This window comes from Crocodylus porosus, unplaced genomic scaffold (genome assembly GCF_001723895.1).
Source record: "Crocodylus porosus isolate Cpor-Errol unplaced genomic scaffold, CroPor_comp1, whole genome shotgun sequence".
Taxonomy (NCBI): domain Eukaryota; kingdom Metazoa; phylum Chordata; order Crocodylia; family Crocodylidae; genus Crocodylus; species Crocodylus porosus.
Window position 1 is genome coordinate 7,034,787 of NW_017728920.1, and position 23,450 is coordinate 7,058,236.

The following is a 23,450-nucleotide window of genomic DNA, read 5'->3' on the forward strand; positions in this document are numbered from 1 at the left end:
CGGAGGTGGTTCAAGCACCTACACTGAACACCTTTAAGAGTAAATTGGATGCTTATCTTGCTGGGATCCTATGACCCCAGCTGAATTCCTACCCTTCGGGTGGGGGGCTGGACTTGATGATCTTTCGAGGTCCCTTCCAGCCCTAATGTCTACGAAATCTATGAAGCCCTGCTCCAGCCACACACTGCAGGGAGCCAGCCTCAGCCAGGAACAGCAGTAACAGGTACATGTTCCTTCTGCCAGTGCCTGCTCTGTGCCTGGTCCTTCCCTCCTCTGTAGTGCCCTTGCTGGCTGGGAGGAAGGAGGCAATGAATGGAGGGACCTACACACCAATGCTGCTGTCCCAAAGCCAAGCCTGGCTCTTTAGACAGCTGCTCCCAGCAGCTGATGGCAGGAATGCAGCAGGAGAAGTTGTGGGGCTCCCCCATGCCTGTGTCAGCTGGAAAGAACTGCAGCAGTGGAGAGGATATTCTTCCTTCCAGCACTTGCTCCTCACCAGTGGGGGAGCAGCAGGTGCAGAAAGATGAACCCTGCCCTTCACCACTGTCCTCTGCTGAACCAGGCACCCTGTGCAGTCAGAGCCCATAGCTGGAATGAGGCAGGAGCAGGTATGGGACTCTCCCTGCACCACGGCAATCAGGGACAGTGGCAGCAGAAGGGGGTTGTGTCTGCAGTATTACCCCTCTCCTGGATCCGCCCCTACAACTGCCCAAGGATGGTGTTCATTTAAAACAGTCACCAAGTTGAGCAAAAATATAAGAACTATTAAAAATACTTCTGTCACAAAAAGTCCATCAAAATTTAAAAAAAAAGACTGCTGCTGTGACAGAACCAGGCCACACCAAAGAACTTGCAGGAGTCTAGGAGTCCCCCGCAGCAAAGGGAATATGTCAAGTGGGGCTCATAACTAATCGTTGTCAAGTGTCTGCATCCTGACTTCCTTTCTGACGACAGTAATTACAGAATATACCTCAAGAAAGTGAGGAACCAGAAATGACCTGTTCATGTTAAAAGCTTCACTCAGGCCTAAAACGTTCAAATGTTAGTTACTGACATGGTTTCAGGAAAGTTGATTTTAGAAGCACATTGCATCTTGCATGGGAAGGAGAGAATGTATGATCAGAATTTCCATATGACAAGGCAAATATAGCAGGCAGTCACAAGCAGTAGGAATGTGAGCTACTGTGTAAGTGCTGCATCTGCATTGGACTTCGGTGGAAATGTACTACCCCGTTATTGTACTGGAAGCCTCTATTATAAAGGGAAGTGTTAATGTGTTTACCACCACATTTGCCTAATTTTCCTTGGAGAAGAGCTAACTGACCAAGCAGGTAAGACATGATTACTGGTGTCGTCTATACTCGTGCTGCCTAGATTCCTAACGCTAATGTTAAATTTCCTCCAAAAACTTAGTGACAGCAAAACCAAAAAGGCAAAAATCTTGAGATGTCCAGAATGCAGCCTGGCCACAGAGAAAATCATGAAAGGAATGGAAAGAAAAGCAGCCATTTAGGAATAAGAGGAGGGAAACCACAAATACATGCTTATTCCAAGACATAACTCGACAGCCACACCAGTGGAGAGCATTAACTCTAATAGCTATATATTCAAAAGCATGTAGAAAATGGCATTATACAAGTCTAGCCTACAGAATGGTCCTCAGGAGAGGAGCAACAGGGTAACATAGCTTTCATGGTTAGGTCATACTTAGGTTCTAATGCAGTGCAAATAAGCAGCTTGTTGAAAGTCTGCTAACTGGAGTCTGAGCTGGTGACCTCTGCAAAGGTAATTCCTGGTCCCTGTTCAGTTTTTAGGGATCAAATATCTATATCACTAAAAAGACATCACCAACATTTTTCCTGATTAGTACACATGTGAGAGTGATTAGATGACTGTGTCAGTTAATTCAGACTGAATACATATCAGAATAAAGTTAAAAGGGAATTATAAAAATGCCTAATCCCAGTATCTTTAAAGACAGATTGATCTGGATGCAAATTAATACTTCTAGCCAGGGTCAAATGACATGAAAGCCAGACTCAGATCACCTTGCCCTTTATGCTCATTAAGGTGCAGACAAAAATTAAACAAGTATTTGAAATGATACTTTGAGACAGAAACTGGGAAAATAAGTCTAGAATCCAGTGTGAGGATTAGGCTAGGAACTGTTAGCAAATGCAGTAAACTTAAGTCATTTTAGGGAGGACAAGGATTTTTACAACTTCCCACAAACTACCCAAATGGTGCATATCATGAAAGACTGAGATAACCTACCTCTGCATACCACATGGCTAGCCATCAGGGTTTTTCCAGCTTGCATTAATGTTTTAAAATTAACTGGACTGAAACCAAAACTTTTGGCAATTCCAGAGAACCACAAATTGTGAGAACACTGCAATAATTGTGAACACTGCAAATTGTGAGAACACTGCAATAAAAATACCATAACAATGTGCTCCTGAAAAGAAATAGCTCCCCACATCCTACAGCTGCCTCATGAAATCCACAGGCTTGTCAGTTCCACAACTGCTTTGATCAGCAGCGAAACTGATGAACACTTCCATTTTAATGAGCAGCTGATGGGCTCCTGAGATCCAGCAGCTTGGCTACCTCACTCCACAGACTATGCCCAAGTCTGCCTGAGAACTTCCAGGCTCCCAGGCTGAGCTCTGCAACAAGACAGGAAACTTCTTCCAGGCTCACTGCTGCAGAGCTAGAAGCTGTGCTCCAGTTGGAGCCAGGGCTCGAGGGCTTTCAAGATTTCTATAATTCTAAGCCCCTAGCTCCAAAGCAAAGAGGCTGGAAGCTCTGGTTTCCTGATCAGCCTTGGAGCCACAGATTTGAGAACTGCAAGGTCCCTGAACTTGGGACAGTTTGCCTGATAGATCTGCCCCAGAACCATGGCTCCAGGATATACCCACCAAGCTGATTGCCCCAGCTTCTCTGGAATAGATCTGCCAGAGGACTGCTCCAGAATGGAGGTCATGTACGTCCAGAACACCTGGCTCTACTGCAAACATCTAGAAACCTATGTCCCAGCCCCAGGGCAGTCTGTCAGGAGCTCAAGGCTCCCGTGAAACCCTGCCTCAGATTTAATGAAAATTCATCAAACCAGACATATTTTGAACAAAAGAAGTGGTATTTTCCAATGGAATGTTGTTTTATCAGGAAGTTTTTGTCCAGCTTTCCAGCTTCTCTGGTGTGATGCCAATTTCTGTGACACTTTACTCACCACAAAAGTTTCCCAGGAAGCAAGGGAGAAAAAGGATGAAAGGGGCCCCTGAAACTAGAAGCCTACAGAAAACATTGGGGCCAGCTGGAGAGAAGTACATGGCAATAACCAGCAGCATAATTAGGGGAATACCAGCCCAAAGTAGCAGCTTAGAGAAGGCAGTGGAAAGGTGAGTCCAGGGAATCTTGCCATAGCAGGAAGCAGGCAGGTGCAGGAACACCACACCACTAGCAGCTGCTGCAGCAGCAGCCACAGCCAGGGGTGGACAGACAGGCAAAACTGACAGCCCACATTCTTCTCACCTCACTATCAGAGGTTTGCTCAGAGTGCAAGCTTGTTCGATACGCCTCTGGCAATACATATTTCCTTGGAACTATCTGCATGGCACCTATGTAGGTGAGTTTTCTGGGTAGGAACTAGAGAGGGTTCTTACAAAAGAAGTCACTTTCTGGAGCATGGAGAACGCCTTATGACCAAAGAGAAGATGTACTGAAGATGACAGCAGTGTCAAAAATACGTATTGTGGAATGAATCATTCCGTCCTTCCAGAGGTGTTGTGTACAAGTAGAATTAAAGGGTGCAGGTGGTGAAAAGTGAAGGCCAGGACTCCGTTTTTCACTTAACTCCTTTCCAGTTCCATATTAATTTAAAAAAAAATTGCTTTGGCTTTTCCAGCCTTTTCAGATCTGCTAGATCTCCAAGCTAAGCAGAGTCTGACCATGTCAATACTTGGAAGGGAGATTGCTAAGAAACGCTGAAGACCTGAAAAAACACGGGAGCGAATCAGTGGGTGATTAATGCTATTACAGACACAGTTAAAGAAATAATAAACATCTGAACTAATAACATTGTTTTATGACTAGCCATAGCAGGCAGAGGGAAGGGAGAGGTGCCAAGAATCAACCCTACTGCTGCATTTCCAGGTCTGGAGAGTGTAAAGTAGGTGGGTGGAACTTACTTTTTGGCAGCAGTTTCAAGTGACGTGGAGCCAATGTAGATGTACCCATAGTCTCTCTCTAAAAGCACCACTGTAATGCTAAAATGCTTTACAGCTCTTCTAATCCCCTTGCAGAACTGTTAGTAGGTATCAGGCAAACTACATTCAGCCTTAAGTTAGTAGAATGAATTCAGAAAGGTGAAAGGCATATGATATTAGTCAGCAACACATCCAAACAAAGCAGTGTTACCTGAGCTGTGCACTGCCACTGTGGAAGAATGCACACATCTTTTGCACAGCATGTACACTATTAAAGCTGAAAGGCTTCAATACAAAACACTGGCAAATTCTGCATACAGTAACTGTTTCCACTCAAGGGAATGGAAATGTCACTAACAACGGATTGGGACATCACTGAAGGTAACAGAGGCTCTTTAGAAAGATGAAAGCTTTTGGTTATACCAGCTTGCTATGAGAAATCAGCAATGACCAAAATAAAAGAACTAATTAGAGACAGCACAGTTAAGAAGGTAGCTTGTAAAATATCGTTTCCCTAGTATGGGCAGTACATAGATAAATATCCATTGCAAGGCCAGTTCGTCCCTCATCTGCTTTGTGAACTTATGTTATTTCCATGACTTACCTGAGACAATGGTGTATCCAATACCTCTGGGCCGTCCCTTGTCTTGGTCAATTGCTGTTATCATGCGCACAGTTGTACCCTATGAAGGAAAAGCAGGATTAAATGTCTCAAGCACTGTAAAATTTCTCCTACATCATATCCGTGTCCTTTATCACGCTGCAGGATGTTTACAAACTCTGCCCAAACTTCATTTCTACAGTTCATAAGATTTATCTCACCTGCTCTCAGAGTATGGGAATAAGAGCACTTCTGCATCTCCAAGGATGCACTACATGTTAAGATTAACAGCTGAAACTCACTGCTAATGTATTTTTTTAATTGTTAGAGTCTTGCTGAAGGTCAGGTGCTACACATGGGCAGCACAAGACACTGTAGGAAAGGCCTATGCAAGCCTCCAGATATAGTTATGCCAAAGCACCTTATTTCTGACCTGCAACACCTGTTGTCATGGGTGAATCCAGGATTACAGTGATGGGGATTGTCTACTGCCAGTCTCTCATTCCTTCTTTTCCCACTGCTGAATTCACCAAGGGGAAAGAAGAGAAAAGAGGAGTAGGGTGACCACATACTCTTTGGGCTCTGGAGTTGCATGCATGCAGGTACTTTGGGAAGACACTGTGCCAACAAGCCAGTGAGCTCACAGAGCTCATGGCATGCAAGGAGCTCCCAGCAGGAGACAGCACACAGCCAAAGGGGGATGTGACCTAGGACTGTGCAAAACAGCACTGTTCCAATTCGAATTGAGTTTTGAGGCTCCAAGGGAACAGTTTCATTTTGAATTTCATTTTGATTTGAAACCGCTGTTCCGTTTCGTCGAAATAGTGACGCTGTTTCGATGTTTTGCCCATACGCTATAATGGGAAAGCTCAAAAAAGCCTCTTTCAGCCGGCAGGCAGAAAGGGGGCCCACAACCCCGGGAGGGCTGCGGGGGCTGTGCCAGTCTTCCTGGGGCTGTGGACCCCCAATCTGCCTCCCAGATGAGGGAGGGAAGCTGGTGCTGCCACCTGGGACCAGGGAGCTGGGGAAGGGAACTGAGCCTGATCGCCCAGTTCCCCCCCCACCGCTACAACCGGGCTGGGGAAAGGAACTCAGCCCAGCGGGGGAGAGTTCCTCTTCCCAGCCTGGTCTAGTGCTGGGGAGGGACACTTTTGAAATATTTCGACTAGCCTCATTTTGTTTCAAGGCTGTTTCGAAGCCCTTTATTTCAATTCAATTTCACTGTTTAGAGCTCAAAATGAGTCGAAACAGTGTCAAATCAAAACACCCAGTGAAATTTCGCACAGCCCATCACACCCCTCTAGATCCACCCCTTCCTGTTGCTATTCAAAGCCTGTGCTCCCACAAAGCTCTGATAACACACTTGAGTTTTGACCCTTAAGTCCCAGGAGAGAACTAAGCCGAATGTAACTTCTAATCTACAAGGTCTCCTGAGGGGATTGAGATGAATGTGCTAGTTTTGCAAAGGCAGGCAAATCATGACACCACCGAACTAATTTTCACTGTCTCTTGTCACCTACCAATAGCAGATGAATTTGAAGCTTGGTCAGCAAGGTGATTGTTGCTATTAGTGCTTGAATTTGGGGGTCACTAAACCTTGGGAGCTAAAACAGAAATTTCAGCAGAGGGTAAAGAGATCTACAGTACAGCTAAAGCAAAAAGAGTATTATAGTTAGGAGTTTTTAGTTTACAAGGAAAATTATATACTCCTTAATTTTAGAGAAGGGACTTCCATTAAGCAATAATTTCCTCAGGTTGTGGCTTCAGGCATCGTATCCCTCAAGGCAATAGGTTTTTTTTTTTATCCTACATCTCCACAATGGTCAACACACAGATTCTACCTATCCATTTTCAGTTTTGATTTGGTTTTTCCCTTCCCTGTTCTCTGAATGAGGCATTCTTGGCGATAAAAGATACTCCTGCTGGTCAGGGCTGGCCAGCTATGTGATTGACTGGGAGAACTGCAAAGATTTGTTACGTTTTTAATCAAAAACTATAGACAGAACAAGGGGTCAGAACGCAGCTTGGAAAGGGGTCAGCCTACGGTTGGTTGCCTCTGTAACTGTCAGAGCAGTCAGCAGACGGCCTTTTACACTAGCTCCTTCAGGAAAGTTGCGTGACTTGCAGCCCCAAAATATCAACAAACCCAAGAGTCTCATGTGAAACAAACTGGGAAGGGCCAAGAACTGACCAGCGATTAGCATAGTTTTCAAGATAAAAATGTTGTTATTTGCTTCTGTCAGTTCTGTAGCTCGGGCTCCTCTCACACTGGCTTGACTCCCAAGGATGTCATTTAGCTCATATGTGCATGCATTCCCTCTCTCTCCTCACATGCAAAATAACAATTAATGTAGTGTGAACATGTTTATGACTTAAAGCTGTTCTGTTTTCATCGGTTTATTGAAAGCAAGGGGGTGAAATGGCATTTTATTTTACCCTGAAAATGTCAGCATTGGCATTTGCATGTCTAATGAGGAAACCTGACAGCATGTTAGCCTTGGCACCAGCACACTGATGTTGCCATTCATCAGCTGAAGACCAAAGGTTGGAGCCATTCAAATTTCCCTTTTTCATTCACCCAACTTTGGTACTTCAGTTTTTCTTTACAACTATGAAGTTTTTTTTCATGAGCTGTATGAAATCTTGTCTGGGTACATTCACGACTGAGGGTATGTACATGAGTGCCACAGAGTGTGCATTCATATATGAACAAATTGTGTCCTTGATGGTGTCAACAGGTGTAGGTGTCAACATGCGCCTGTGAATACAAAGGGGTGTGCCTACATATGCATATGTTTACCTAAGCATCGGTCTGCATACCTGGAAGCATCTGTACACAATGATGTACACAACAGGATACCTGACCACAAGTTTGTCAATGTCTACATGCACGTGTGTATGTGAGTGTGAGTGCGTGTGTGCATATGCAGAAGGTACATAAATACCCTGGACTAACAAAACTGAAGTTTACTAGACAAAAAGTTGCTGCTATGAATACTGGAAGAATCCTGTGACAGGAAAATAATAATCCTTGGATAAGCTTAGGGAAACTACTGAGAGTGCTTCACCTGCAGAAATGCAGAAACTTTCAGTCACCCAACTGTCCTCCATCCTCCCCCTTTCACATCTGTACTTAGACAACACAAAGCACTGATAGGAAGAACAGAGAAAATATGGAACTGGCTGTAATAAAGGGGAAGTTCTTTGGCCTGTATAGATTTCTCTTCCCAATCTCCTAGGGCATTTCAGTAGACTCCTTAAGTAAATCTGCACTTTTATCTGAGAGCATTAACCATAAATCCTGGGTCATTGACCTTTGAGCAGCACTGAGCTGCTGGGCCCCGCCAGCCACAAGAGAGCCTCTAAATCACAAGCAGTAATTGTGTTTTCCAAACCAGCAAGTACAACCGAAGATGGTATTACAAGCACTAGGAAAAAGGGAAAATGGCACATGGGAGACAAGAGCTGGGATTTAGAAAGGCAAGGGAAGAAAGCTGAAAAGAGGAAAGGGGAAAGAGAAAGGGGAGACTTCTAGGTAGAAAATTCAGTATTCTCTTCCCAAATGCATTACACTTTAATTTACCATTCCTGTAGGAGTGATGTGAGCCCCTACTTGCTCATTGGCAACCCAAAGTACCTCTCCATTCCAAAGGCAATGGGTAAAGGCGCTGGCCTATCTGACAGTTCACTCATCGCCTGTCAAAAGAGACAGAGCATCTCAGAATGATAAGTGTCACTAGCCGTGCTGTACATTTCAAAGGGAAGACAGCTGCAGGAGTCGGTGAGCTTAGTGATGGCCTTGGAATAGCAATGGGCCTGTTCATTTTGGTGTGGGTTTCTCTTATGAAAAGCCACCTTCTGTGGGTGCCAAGTTGGATGATTATTGCCAGAGATAAAGGTGCGGATTCTGCTGTGAGGGTTTTAGAAATTATGTTTGGAAAAACCCAGCTGTGAGAGCCAAAGAGTTGTCCACACGGCACACAACTCTAGTTACAAGGATTAAAGGACTGGCCAACCCCTGGATGGTAGGGCTTACCCAAAAAACTGGCTTCACAGAACTGTCTGTGGAGCTATGGGTCAAACCTTTTTACCTTATAAACAAGTCTCCACAATTGCTTATAAAATACTTTCTTGTGCCTGCTGAAAGCGGCTTACACTTTACCCTCAACAGTGAAAGAAATGCTATAATGCAGGGGTTGTCAACCTCAGGTATGTGTACCCTGGGGTACTTAGGTTGTGGGGGATACAGGCAGGTGGGTGGGGACAGAGTGGGCCTGGGGGCATAGTGGCAGCATCTCCCATGGCACATTCCCACATGTTGCCTCTTACCCAGGGGAGGGGGAAGGGGGGGGTGCGCCAGGCGCTGCTGGCCCCATGCAGCACACCAGGGCACCTCCTCACCTCCCACCCCAGCTCACTCTCCTGATTAGCCACTGCCATCAGCCAATAGCTGGCAGCAAGGAGGTACCCTTCTGTAGTAGATGTGGGGCAGGGCAGCTCACACATGGCAGCTGCTGCCTCCACCCACCACCCTGTGCCACTGCCTGGGAGCAAGACTGGGGGGAACGAAGGCAGTAGTGCCCCTCTGCAGGCTGCACAGGTGCTGCCTGGTTGGCCGCAGGGGATGTGGGGAGGGGGCTAGCATACAGAAGCCGCTGCCATCGCCACCCACCACCCCATGCTGCTGCTGCACACCACTTTTCCAAAGCTGGTTGCACGTGCAGCTCCATGGGCTGCAGGTGGGCAATGCACAATTGACCGGGCCATTGCCCCACATCAATGTCTGGCCACCGCCACCAGAAGGGATACACTAGTTAAAAAGGGTTGAAAGCCCCTGCCATACTGGATATGGCCTGAAACCTATCCTGTCCAGGTACCCACTTCCTAGAACCCACAGCAGAGCCAGGAATTGCCATCCACTTAGGTTTCCATTCACAGCCCTGCTGGGATTTCATTTTTCTTGCAACTCTGTTCATATGATGCTTTCGAAAACTATGCAACTAATGGAATCAAGCTCTCAGAAGTCTGCACCTCCCCTACCAAGGGCCTGATCAAAACTGCATAAAAGGCAATGGAAGCCTTTGCACTGAATTCAGTGGGCTGTGGCTCAGGCCTTAAATGTCTAGTTTCAATTAAGATAGGCAAAAGGGCATGAAATGAAACATGAATATATACGTATGACCTGAGGTCATCTCCAAGCACCTGAGGAATAGTCTCAACTGCAGAGCATTTATCACCTATCCTGCTGGTACACAGATTTAAGTAGCTAAGCAAAGGGAGTTGGGAGGGAGCTAAACTAATGCTGTCCAGTAAATGGCAAGGTTGAAGGGTCTCTCACTATAACCCTATAGTTCTGATGAAGTCCTTGCCACCATAACTTTGCCCAGGCAGACCACCACAGGGTGAAGGACTCACTTCCCAGGAAGCTATTTTTAACGTCCAGAAGCAGACAGGCAGGAAGGCTGGGCTCACCTTTAAGTTGGAGGGAATTTTGCTGCTGTCACCAGAGAGAACTCTTTACAATTATTCTGTTTACTCACTGACGCTCCTAAGGTGATTCATAGTCTGCACAGATGCAGGTGGGGAACATACATGCACCTGTCTGGTACTTTGGGGAGTGCAGCTACTCATGAAGAATCTTCATGTTCTTACAGTGAATAACACCTTACCTGTGAATCAAGGAGAGTGACCAAAACAGGCCTCAGAGTGGTGAAGGGAAAAATGCAAGTGCAATGCAGGAACATAGAATAACCTTCCCTCACAAGGGAAGAAGGAAAGGAAAGATTTAAAAACCAATAATCTGAAACAGCTCTATGCTTAAAAAAATAATAATAATGAAGAATTTTACATTATCCAAACAAACTCTGATGGTTTGGGGTGAGGAGTGGGGGGTAAATAAATCCTTTTTTAATAAAAACCCTGAGCTTTTAATAAAGTGTTCATGCTGATGGGCTGAAAACATTATAAGAAGGAATTAACTGAGAGCTACTGATACTCTAGGGCAAAGTTGGCACTGCTTCTACAATACTACTGTAACGCACTGAATTTTTTAGGGGTGGCAATTGTAGCCATGTTGGTCTAAGGAAGCTTGCAAAGTTTTTTTTCCAGCTATTTTAGTTGGTCTAATAAAGGATATCGGATTTACCCAAAGAACCTTGTCTGCCTTAGGGGTGGTGAGGAATTAACAGTATTTTAATTATATTTTAAGAAAATTATATTTTAAGTGTGCTATGTAGCAATAAAGAACACTTCCAGTTACCTTTGAAAGCCCAATTAGGGACTAAAAATGACTGAGTCTTGGTCCCTGTTGCTGTTGTCAGTGACTGTCTGGGGTACCAGAATTTTTTTGGCCTCAATTTGTCTCTTAAGGGAGTGATTTCCTTCCCATGTTTTTTCCTAGAAGAGTAGTCCCGATGAGTCCTGGATGATAATCATTGAATGAGTGGTGATCTAAGCACAGAAGTGGGAGCCTGAAATTCCTAAATCAGATTTGGATTCCTCTATCTAGTTATGGGAAAATCCTTTTCCTAAAACCTCCATTTACCTGTCTGTAAAACAATGCTGGTACTTACTGATCTATGGAGGTTGTGAGGATTAATGTTTGCAAAGCATTTTGAGGATGAAAAGTACTATGTACCACAAGTACCAGGCATTACTGTAGCTCTAGGACATTTTGGTTTGACTTGTTTGTGTACTCTGGGAGATTTGTATTATCCATTGGAAATATACACTGCATCAAGAAAAAATAAGCAATAACTCACAGGAAGACAATTTTCCCCCACGAACATGGGAGAATAATAATAATGAATTCTAAATAGTGAGGAAAATGTCTTCTTTCTTCACAGGTTTGAAAAAAAGCATGGGCAAAAAATTCTTTTGAATTGTGCTATAGTACCCTGGTCTCAGAAAAAATAAGAACCACAGTAACACTTCTTTCCTTTCCTTTCCTTTCCCTTTCTCCCCCCTCCCCTCCCCCCATCTTCTATTACAGGATTAAAGACTTGAAAGGCGAACCATAGCCCAGTGTCACGGCAGGAGGAGTCAGTGGGAGGGGGAGGGAGGCCCCTTAAGAAATCTGCCACAGCAGATTCTTAGGCAAAAAAAATCCTATTTCTCACTCCTTAATTCCAGTCAATTCCAGTTAAAAGGCTGATAGGGATCTGTTTGCAGTAATTTGCTGCAGTTTATCCACTTCTTTCACCTTCTATCAGCTCTTCAGTGACGGGCTGGCTGACATGCTGTTACTCGAGTGAGGAAATTAAAATTTGATGCAATAATCCCAAATAAGAAGGATTTTATTAGGTAATATATACACTCTAGATTAGGTATTCTTGCATGATACATAGATAGAGAAACACAGACATGCTGGGTACCATAGATAAAGAGAGAGAGACACAGATGGAGGTAGAAAGGCCAGGAAAAAATCTCACACAAGTTGTTCTAACCTTAAAAGCACAATAGCACTGATCTCACTAACCCAGCGTGCCAAAAAATGCACGCTTCAAGCCACAGTACACTCAATGTCAACTGGACATTGTGGATGTCCATTTTATGACAGAGAAATGAGTCCAGGTATTGCATTCAAAACTCTAGGTGTATCCCTTAACATAACAAAACCAACATACAGTGTGACAGTTTCTATTCCATGTCAGATATTAGAGGCAAAGCTGAAGAAAATGGGTTTTCATCAGAAAATGGAGATTTGTCAAAAGGACCACTTTCCACGGGACTGTACCTACTAGCTGCAGCAGAAGAATGAGATTTCTGGTCAGAATCAAAGAGTAAGCATGCCTCAACCTACTCATAACAGGCAATAACTGAGGAGTCAGGTCAACCACCTGGGATGGAGGAGACCACAATTCTAGTCCTGCCTCTGGCAGATTCAAGCCATGGACTTGAACCTGGTTCTCCTACATGCCAAGTAAGCACCTTAACTGCCATACTGCTGGCTGTTCTTGGCCACCTCTCATCTGTCTTCCCAGTTGAACCTATTCCAATTTTATAGATAACTGGACCAGAGTCATTAGACCAGGAAGAATAACTGATTTGAGTAGGATGTAGGAGACCCAGGGCCAAGTCCCTGATCTATAGAGTAAGATTCAAATCAGGAGCTTGAAGCAGGGTTTCTCACATCCCTAACTGCTGGGCTACATTTCAGAGTACGTGCATGCCTCATGACTATCTCTGGATGGCAGACAGGCACTTTATTTCATGAGATCCAAAGAGACTAAAAGTTCCTTTATTAGCACTCATTCAAATCACTTCTCATGGCTAATCACAATCATCACTCTTGTAACACAAATTTCTACTGGAACCTCTTAGTTCAGCATACAATAATTCATTATTGTATTAGAATTCAGTTCATGCCAGTCCGCTAATCTCATAAGTGTTGAGACTGTTAGGTCACAAAAACTCCGAGTCAGAGTTAGTCAGACACCCTGGAGATATATAGAAAGGAAAAAATATTCAGAGGCAGAGATGATCATAATAAAGCCGGGCTGGTAATTCTAGCGTCATTTTTTGCAAGAGTGGGATAGCAAATTTAAACACAGTTTTCATGTTCTTGTGCTCTTTACAGACTCCTAAGGTTGTCATGCTGCAATCATCAGTCATAGGCAGGGCCCACTCTGAACTCCCATCTATTACACACACATGCGCACACGCATGATGGTAGAGAAAGTGACATGGAAAATCAGTCAGTGTAGGCTGTATACTCACACTGATTTCTATGGATGATGAAGAGGATCAATGGATTAGAACCCTCCTTTCCACATTTTTATCCTGCATTCTATTGTGACCCTTTTGCAGAAGCCAGAGACCCAACAGAAACTGAATTCCAACAAACTAGAAAACATTTAGATTATGACTCACTAGTTTAAGGTGCATCTCATATTTCAGGTTAGACACTGATACTTTAGTATGTGCTGAGAGTAATTGCTATGTATGGTTAGTGTAAGTATCAACATGAAGGGCCCATTTAGTTTCGATCTTATTATACTGTCGTTTAATTTGAAAGATGTTCCTTTGCAGGATACAAGGTTACTCTGTGAAGGTGATTCAGTCTATAATCCTTAATGCTGAGGGGAGGGTATATGTGCAGGGGGAGTTTCCATTTCTGTAGCTTCACATAACTCTTTGTTTCTGTTAATAAGATGCATATAGACATTTTTCTTCCTCTATTTTAGAGAAGCTGCTTATTATAAACATGACTGGTATTCATGCAAGTCATTCATGTTACTATTCATATTACTATTAACTTTTGGCTTGAATCATGTCTCAACCTCTTGGCTAAGATCAAATATCTAAAACGTCTCCTGTTAGAGCAAACTACACTCTAACCTACAGAGGGAGAGAATCAATAATCTAATAGTTCTTTGCCCTCTCTAACATTTATGATCCCAATGGTTTTTATCTTGGCACATACCTAGAATATTCAATATTTATTTACTGATCATCTACATGCTGCCATTTTGGGAGGTGGCAGGTTTCTGCATATGCAGAAGAGGATGATTTATTTGTGAATTACTTGTGATTTCATATATTTGAGATTTTTATTGTGGCTATTTCAAAAGTGCTTTTCCACAGTGAGATTTGTGCAGGTAGGTCCTAACCCCATTGATTTTTGTTATGGTTCATTGCTTTAGGTTGCCACCACATGTGCTAGGCCCTATATTTCAAATGGAACAAAGATATAGAAGCTCGAGCTGAGCTCAGCTTTTTGTCTGCATAGAATGCTTATTTTATTACATTGTGTACCTGGATAAAATGAACAAACTAATTTGTCCTCACAACTAAGCCAGGTGTTTGAATTCAGGACTCCAGAGGTGGCAGACAATATATGCAACATGGAAATATAATACAGAATGACCTAACCACAAAGCACTCTCTCTACATATAACTGCTTTATGGCCAAATATCTCGAAAAATACCTAACTGACCTAAGTAGCAATGACTTTAAATGGTATTAAGGTTCCAAAGGCTTCTGAAAACAATCGCCCTGTGTTAGGCATGATATCTTCAGAGCAAGTGGATATGATGCTACTGTCATAACCAGCACAATTATGGTCTGCTGTCTGTCCAATTTCTTCTGTCAAACACAAACTATGCCATGATTAGAAATGAGCTATTTTTTCTTTTTTTGATAAAAAGTAAATTGATTGAAAAATGGACTTTTTGAGGAACCAAAACTGAAAAATCTGGGTAAATCTGGAAAATAGTTTTAGCCAGAAAAATGCTGGAAAAAATACTGAAGCTGTCAGAACATTTCATTTCAAGTTTCAAATCAAAATGTTTAAGATAGAAATTTTCAAAGTGAACTTTTTATTTTGGCATTTTTTATTTAAAAGTTGACCTAAATTTAAAAAGAAAAAAAATTAAAAGGTGGATTTTTTTTAAAAAGTTGAGCAATCTTAAAATCAAGTGAAACATTTTGCTTCAGATTAATCCATTTTTTTTGGATTCTGTTTGTAATAAATACAATTTCTGTTTCAGATTAACCTGAATTTAATTTTTTCTTGTGACTTCTTGATGTCACTTCCAAACTAAAAATTGGGACAATGCAACAAAACCATCCTGAAGGGAAGAAGCCATTGTATCAGAAGGGACAGAGGTGTCTCTGTCCAGCATTAAAATGCAGCGTCCTTACTTCTCTACTCCTCTTATTCTCTCATTGCAACATCACAGAAACATATCTGAATGAAGAAGAAGCCCTTACCGGAGGTGAATTCTCATAGATGTTTGTGCTGTAGGGCAGATTGATAAAGACTGGATCCATGTCTTGCACATCTGTGATGATGATCGCCAAGTTGGCCAGAGTGGACAGGGGCTTGTTTTTATCTTGGTCCTTAAAAGCAAGGAAGAGTAAGCATCATTAAAAGGAAATGCAATAATTTAGCTCACACAATAATGATCAAATGGCTCAGACCAGTACTGGCAGGGATTCTCAACATCTTTCCTAACACTGCATCAGGATCTATAAATACTCCTGGAAATTGTTTTTTCTTAAAACTCTAGCGAAGTTATTGTTGGCAAAGTCTCTCTCCAAGATAGAAAATAATATGCTTTTCTGTCCCAGATCTACCCTTTACAATTTAACTAACAGCAATACATTTTATTGTGCTTGGAATGACATGGAAGAAGTGTTTTGCTTACAAATATTTCAATCTATAAGTTGTTCTCTCATACTGACGTGTCAGGGTATGCCTACACAGCAAAATGAAAGTGTGGTTGTAGCGTATGTTATCATGTTCTGCTAGCTTAAACTAAGTAGCAGAGATAACAATAGTAGTGAAGATACCGTAAACAAGGGCTTTGATACATACTGACAATCAGAGTCTGTACCCAGGATCTCTGGTCAATTTGGGTCTAGTCTGTTACTTTTTGACAGATTTGCTGGCAGATCTCCAGCTGTCCTGTGGCAGTAGAACTCTTCACACTGCCAGAAGAGCAGAGCTCTCAGAAGAGTCCCTTTTTGCTGAGTTAAGCAAGGTTTTTGTTATGGTCCAGCAACCTGCTGAAGACACATAAACATACTCCTAAGGCTTTAGTGGATTGCTGTAGCCTATTCAGCAACTGGTGCCTTCTCAAAATGCACTCTGAACTCTGACAACACAGCTGCTGTAGCCCAGCCACCAGACCATGCAGGTGTACATGCAGTTTGGCCAGATGCCTGCTGTCTGCCACCCAGAGTACAAGGTTGTGTCTACTACATTAAGCTGTCTCTGCTGCCAGAACTTCTTGTGGTAAAGGCAATTTAGGGTAGACAGTTTTGTAATCTGATTAGCAGCATGTCCTAAAGCCAACGCCACTTCACCTTCAGGGCTCTTGTTACCTGTCCTAGCTAGATTAAGTGTGCAGAGGGATGCTAGCTCATATGAACTTGTACAGACATTCAGTTTCTCATGGGAGAGAGAATCACTGTTCTATCAAGAGAAAATAAGAGTGTAGACATGTTCAGGCTTTTTCTTTTGGAATAAAAATGGCTGCTCCAAGAAAAAACAACCTGGAAACAACTAGGGTTAAATCACTCCCAAGAGAGTTTCTTCTGCTGACTATAACCTAACCTTCATTTTGTAGTGCAGCATACTCATAGCTTTAACTAAGGGCATACACTTGGTTAGCTAGCTACTACTGCATTGCCAAGAGTGGTGAACAAGAGTTCATGATACTGTTCATGTGGGCTCCACAAACACCAACCTTTGGTTTTATTTTTACTGCTGGAATACAGTTTCTTCAAACAAATACAAAATACCGTATTTACTCAAATCCAAGAGGAGGTTTTCCCACAACCCAATCAGCATGGGGAAAAAGATTTTACGATTTTGCCATTTTACATAGAATAGATAGTGTTACATTTCAGTAGGTGAAATAAAAAAATGTATCCAAGCTGAAAATTATTCTAACATCATAAAGATGTGTACAACTATATCAGTACAACTATATCACTCTTGTTTCCTGTGCTGTAGCAAGGTAACTGTTTCCAAAAGTTTTTCAGTGGCAATTGGAAGAGAGGCAAGAAAATGATTACATAGAGCCTTTAAAAGAAACAGTCCTAGAACATTTCAAGACAAGAGGCAGAGAGTGATTGTGTGCTTTTCACTGCTCTTTTCACTGCTGGAAGTGTGGATTCAAACAATCACTTAACTTGTAAGACAAAAAACTCAGCAGCCTCAAGATAATGAAGTAGCATCCTTACCACAGTGTCCAGGTACTTCCGGCCAGGACTCTTACAGCACTATCTTTCGCTGTCTGAGGTCTGAATATCTAAAATCCACTAACTTGTGAGCAGTTGCCAAGACATCTTTATGAGCTTCCACAGAGCAGCACCCTTACAATGTCAACTGAGATCTGCAATACTGGGATCTCTCTTGCATTTGTCTGCACCATAAGGAGCCCTATAATGACACTAGCTCTTCTAGCCCTTTCCCAGATAAAATGTTACATATTCTACAAAAAAGGAGCAGAACAAATGACATACAAAGGAAGATAAAATAAGATTTGTTACTTAACTATAAAGCAAGGTGGTGAAAGGCAAACATTAGAGATTACCACACACATCTGCAAAATGGTTTTAAAGAGCAGTAAGGACTGATTGCCAGGAAATGAATGTTGATTTAAACACGGTCATCAAAACAGCTTCTCCATTTTCCTCTTAACTGGAAGATGACTGTATTTACGGCCTTGGTGGATGCTCCTTTCTGACATGCACTCTGGTACTATCGCTCTTGGACTTGGGGACCTTTTTCTTCAAATAAAATCTTGTACTCTGATTTTCTGTCGCATTTTGCTTAAAGTAGGGATTGAGAACACTGATAATCAAGCACAATGCTAGCCTCCTCATCTAACCTACCCATGTCAGTGTCATCTCAACTCCCTGTTTGGGTCAGTGCCATCTCAATTCCCACTGTCATCCCTCCCAAAACATTCCTTTCTGTTCCAATCCTTGGCCTCACAACTGTGGCACATCCTCATATCCAACATATCCTCATCACTGTGGCATTTATAATCATGGACCTTTTTTGAGCAAATACTGTGGTTCAGAGATAGCAAAAAAGCATTAACATATGAATTCACCAAAGACACTTTTTGGTAGTGCTCGTAGCCAAGGTTTGAGCTCGCTTCCAGAATGAAGTGGTAAGTAGTCCAGAGAACCTATAACTACAGGGAGTCCTAGACTTATGATGTTTCAAATTACATTGAACAGCACTTGTGACTTGTAAATTGGCACCCTGTTTTGACATTCTGATGTGGGCTTTGCCTTTATGATGCTGGACACAGCTGTGTCCAGCTGCTAAGTTTGTTGTGGTTGGGGGAGAGGGGAGGGAAGAGGTGTGGGGAGGCAGATCAATGCCCCTGCAGCAAGGGAAGGATTGCAGCTGGGGCTGGGACCGGGGCTGGGGCAAGTGCTGCCCAGCCAGGGTGGGAGGGAGGGCGGGGGGAGCACAGGAAGTGGATGGGGTGGCTCCCGCTGATGTGCGCCATAGGTGATGCAGGCACTGCTTGCTTTGGGCAGAAGGCACTGGAATCGAGTGCTCTGCCCTGCCACTGCTTGTCCAGCTGGGGTGGGGGGAGGCACAGGGCGGAGACACTGCACTGCCTCAGACAAGTGGTGAACGGCAGCAGAGCCGCTCCAGCCTCCCATGCCTCCCGGACAAACTGCTGTTTCACCCTGCTGAGCAGCAGCAGCTGCAGGGCATGGCGGGGGTGTGTGCCCTGGATCTGGGGCAGGTGGCAGAGTAGGAGCTATGGGGGGCCGCAGCTACCCTAAAATTCCCCATAGCCCCCACCGCCGACCTAGAGCAGCGCCAGCCCAAGGCCCAAGCCCCAAGCAGATTCAGGGCACAAGCCCCTGCCAGGCCCTGCTGCCGCTCACTGGGGTGGAGCGAAACTGTGGCTCATCCAGGAGGCATGGGGAGGTTGAAACGGCTCTGCTGCTGCACGCAGCTTGTGCGAGGCAGCACAGTGCCTCTGCCACGCACTCCCCGGGTCCCGGGTGGACAAGCAACGGCAGGGTAGAGCCCTCTCTCCCAAAGCCTTCTGCCCAGAGCAAGCAGTGCCTGCATCATGCCCTCCACCATCATGGCAAAACAAAGTCCAACCAAGTCCAACCAAGAGCCCTTCAAAAAGTTCAACAAAGTCACCTCAAAGAAGTCGTTCCAAATCAATATAATTGCTATTTACAATATAAATACATTAATATAGCTATATTACTGGTCTATAATTGATTAAATATAAAATTATGGGTTATTTTTGGTAAAAATAGGGTACCAGGCCTTAGTTCAAGAACCAATTTCCCATTTCTAACATTGTTTCCTATGGGAAAATTGGTTCCGAGTTGCAACGTTTTGACTTAAGATGCGGTTTCCAGGAACCAATTGTGTTGTAAATCCGAGGACAGCATGTATATGTTTGGGAAGGACCTCAAGTGTCATTTAGTCCAACCACCTGCAGAGATGCAGGATTCACAAGTCCTAGTTCTAAACCATCTCAGGCAGATGCTTATCCAGCCTCCCCTCTATCTCACAGTAAATGAATCTAAACCAGAAGAGTTTACTCCTGGGAATTGGTGGTAAATTATTATGGGTCAGGTTCAACTTGCTGCAGAACAGAGCCACAAGACAAACCAGTTACAGTGCAATTAGCTGAATTACAGTACAATTTTTTTTCATTCATGTTCATACCCATAGTACCATAGGGTTGGAAGGGACTTCAGGAGTCATCTAGTCTAGCCTTTTGCATGAATGATGGGTTCACTATTCCAAACCACCCCAAATAGATGCCTGCCAAGCCTCTTCTTTGAAACCTTTGTGAAGGACCTTGCACAGGTATCCAAGGCAGCTTGTTCTGCTGTCCCACTGTATACTTAGAGTTTATGGGTGACTGGTGCCTCCAGAGTCTAGGGGGGTACCAGAATGCTGACCTGGAGGGGGGTAGGCCCCCCACTGCTGACTGCCAACCACAGAACCACCAGTGGTGAAAATGGAAGTGCACTTCCACCAGCACTTCCAGTTTCACGGCTGGCGCTTTCAAGGGGTACAAGGCCAATCTCAGGGGGTTCACGTGCACCCGGGTACACCCCCTACACATCACCAATGCTTAGAGTTAGGAAATGTGATCTCTGTCTAGATTGCTGAAATCCTACACTCTCTGGCAAAGGGGTACAATGTTTCTGTCTCTTCTTCAAGGCACCCTTTCAAATAAACAAGAATTACTACCCTGTTCACCCCCAACCAGAGCTTCCCTTCCTCTGGATTGCTTTCCATCCACTTTATCAACTTAATTGCTCAGCTCTGGACCCCTTAAGAAGCTGGAAGATTGCTGTGTTCAGTAACTTCTCTCCCAGCTTCACCTTGCTGACCATCTCATTTGCGGTACCCTTCATCATGTCTTCTTGCAGCCAGCATGTGATGATGGTGAGAACAATATATATATATTTTTTTCCTAAGGCACCTTTTTTCAAACAAATAAGAGCCTTGGGAAATACCAGGAGCCTCATCTGGGGAAATCTTAGGAACTCCTTTTCACTTTTTAACAGTAAAAGTCTATAAAGCTCATAGGGATCATATTACTCTCTGGGAGTGCATCCACCCATGCAGGCATGTGCACTTGCAGCAGCTCAAACAGGTGCAGATATGAACCAGGGCTTTTTGCCTCAGCACATGTGCCCAGATATGCACTTTGGTGTGGTGCAAGTTGCACCACCTGGAGCAAAATAACTCTGCCTGGCTTCTCCAGGATCTGCAGCCAGGGGGAGTTAGAGTCTGGGGCCAGCACCTGAGCTGGTCCCAGCAGTATAAAAAGCTGCCCTGTCCTGGCCCCAACAGTACAAAAAGCTGCCCTGGCAAGTAGCTCAGGGTAACTCGCTCTCAGGAGCTTCTGGGGCCCAGCCAATTGGACCTGGGGATGCTAACCCTTGTGCCAGCTGGCCTGCTAGAGCAGCCCAGAGCATTCCCTGCACCCTCTACCCACTGCAGCAGTTAAAGTGGGGGCTGCTGCTTGGCTGTGACCTGCTGCACAACTGCCAGACCTGGATGGGGACTGCACAGGAAGAATGTGTAAAATTTCAGCAGCTGTTTTGTTTCAAAGGTGTCCATTTCGATGTCCAAAACACTGAATCCAAAACAAAATGAAAGGCTTCAAAACACCTTTGAAACTAAACCAAATCATCTGAAACATTTCAGAAATGTTTGAGATGTTTCGTAATGTTTCAGAGGCATGCCCTGAGCGCAACCTTGCAGCTCTGCTTTAAAGTGCCAGGAGGCTGGGGCCAGGCAGGGGATGGGGCCAGGCAGGGCAGCCATGGGGGCTTCTCTTGCAGCTCCTCCAGCTGTGCCTGCCTCTTCCTGGGTGGTGGGAGCCACAGAAGACGACCCCATGGCTGCCCCGCCCAGCCTCAGCCTCAGCCTCAGCCTCAGCCTCAGCCTCAGCCTCCTGGCACTAAAAAAAGAAGGCCTGCGCTCAATGCTTGCAGCAGTGGCAATCAGGGCCTTTGAGGGTGCATGACAGAGCCACCCCCAAGCCATCGGGCAGCTGCCGAATGGGTGCCAAGTAGGGGAGGGGGAAATCCCCACTGCCCCACATTGCAGCCAGGAGGCTAGGGCTGGGCAGGGAATGGGGCCAGGCAGAACAGCCATGGGGGCATTCTCCCATGGCTCTCCCTACCCAGGGAGAGGCTGGAACAGCTGGAGGAGTCACAGGAGAACCTGAAGCCACCAAGCTGTGCCTGCCTCTCCCCAGCTGATCCAAATCTCCAAAACAGTATCAAAACTCAAAAACAGATTCGGCCACATTGAAATGGAACAGTGATAAGAAACACTGAAACGAATCATCTGAAACGGTCGAATCTGAAACTGAAATGAAACATAGCTGTTTCGCACAGCTCTACTACACAGGCAGTAAAGGCATCTGCCTCTCTGGGCCAGCTTCCAGTGAGCTGTGGCTGTAGAGTTAGCCTTTGTGCAGCACTACTGCCATGTGTGCCCCTGCCTGGCCATCTGGGCAGCTATCGCCCAGATGTTCCTAGTGTGGTGGCCTGCTTTGAACTGTCAAAGCATGTCCTCCTGGCCCCAATTGTCAAGGAGGTCAGCCACCTCCAGCTTGGTCCAAGGTGCCAGCTCTGAGCAGGCTCCTCTGCCTGGGTCCTACCACTTGCCTCCCTAGCAGGAATTCTGGTGTTCCCCATTTGAAAACTCAAAAATCCCTGATAAAAAAATCCCAAAGTCACTGTAAAATACTCTGAAATCCATGTTCCTCCACAATTAAAAACAAAAGACCACTACATATATAGAGTGCGAAGGAGAGAGAGATCAGATGGACAATGTTTTATTGATATTTCTACAGTGCTAAAGCAATTTGGAAGCCGACTAGTGTCTCTATCATCATAATAAAATGATTTCTAAATATCTATATGTTTTGCTGTTTGCCTTTGGTTTTCTTACCATAAAGCAGTTAGAGTTCCCACTGACCCTTCACTAACCAGGATGTGGGGACAATTTCCTTGCAGCCACAGCTCCTGCCAGCAGGTCTCATCTTGTCTGGCAGCTGGGCACGCACGGTGTGTGCTGAGGGGATGTGGACTTTGCAGGATTGCCCTCCCCACAGGGCCACAGCCCCCTCCACAACAGGGGCCACATGGACCCTGCAGGTTCCACATGCCCCACCCCTGCTTGCTCTGCTGTTACCTCTCAGCTCTGCGTTCTTGGGGAACCATGGAACAGTGCATAGCCTGTCTGACTCACAAAGGATTCACCTCCTGCCACAACTCTGCCTGAACAAGAACTGATTAGAGGAAGGACTTACAAAAGGCAATGAAGATATGGTAGGAGATGCATCTAAAGCCCTCCAGACAAGGGTGATAAGGGTGAAGCAACTCTCCTGGTCTCATTTGTATCCAAGATTGAACCAGATGACAACTCATTTAAATGGGAGATGGGATAGGAATGCACCTTCATTATTAAGCCCGCCAGAGATTGGGGGGACTATCGCCACTGCTGGGCAATCCTTGTAAATCCAGCAGGCTAAGGCACTTAAGGGAACCCACCCCTACTCTAGCCCCGGAACAATCTGTAGGGAAGGCAAGGGCCCCCAGTGGGACACTTGCCTGCCTGTACACCAGTGGCAGGAGCTTGGGGAATAAACAGGAG

General features: G+C 44.6%; 1 protein-coding gene across 1 annotated transcript in view; it reads right to left on the minus strand.

The window, feature by feature from the left end:
- Positions 1–23,450, minus strand: part of CDH23 (cadherin related 23) — a 556,494-nt gene that overhangs the window by 295,208 nt on the left and 237,836 nt on the right. Inside the window, exons 8-9 of the mRNA XM_019538542.1 lie at positions 15,524–15,652; positions 4,813–4,891 (exon numbers count right to left, since the gene is read on the minus strand). Of these exons, the coding sequence (XP_019394087.1) occupies positions 4,813–4,891; positions 15,524–15,652 (208 nt within the window). The remainder of the gene's footprint in view (positions 1–4,812; positions 4,892–15,523; positions 15,653–23,450) is intronic.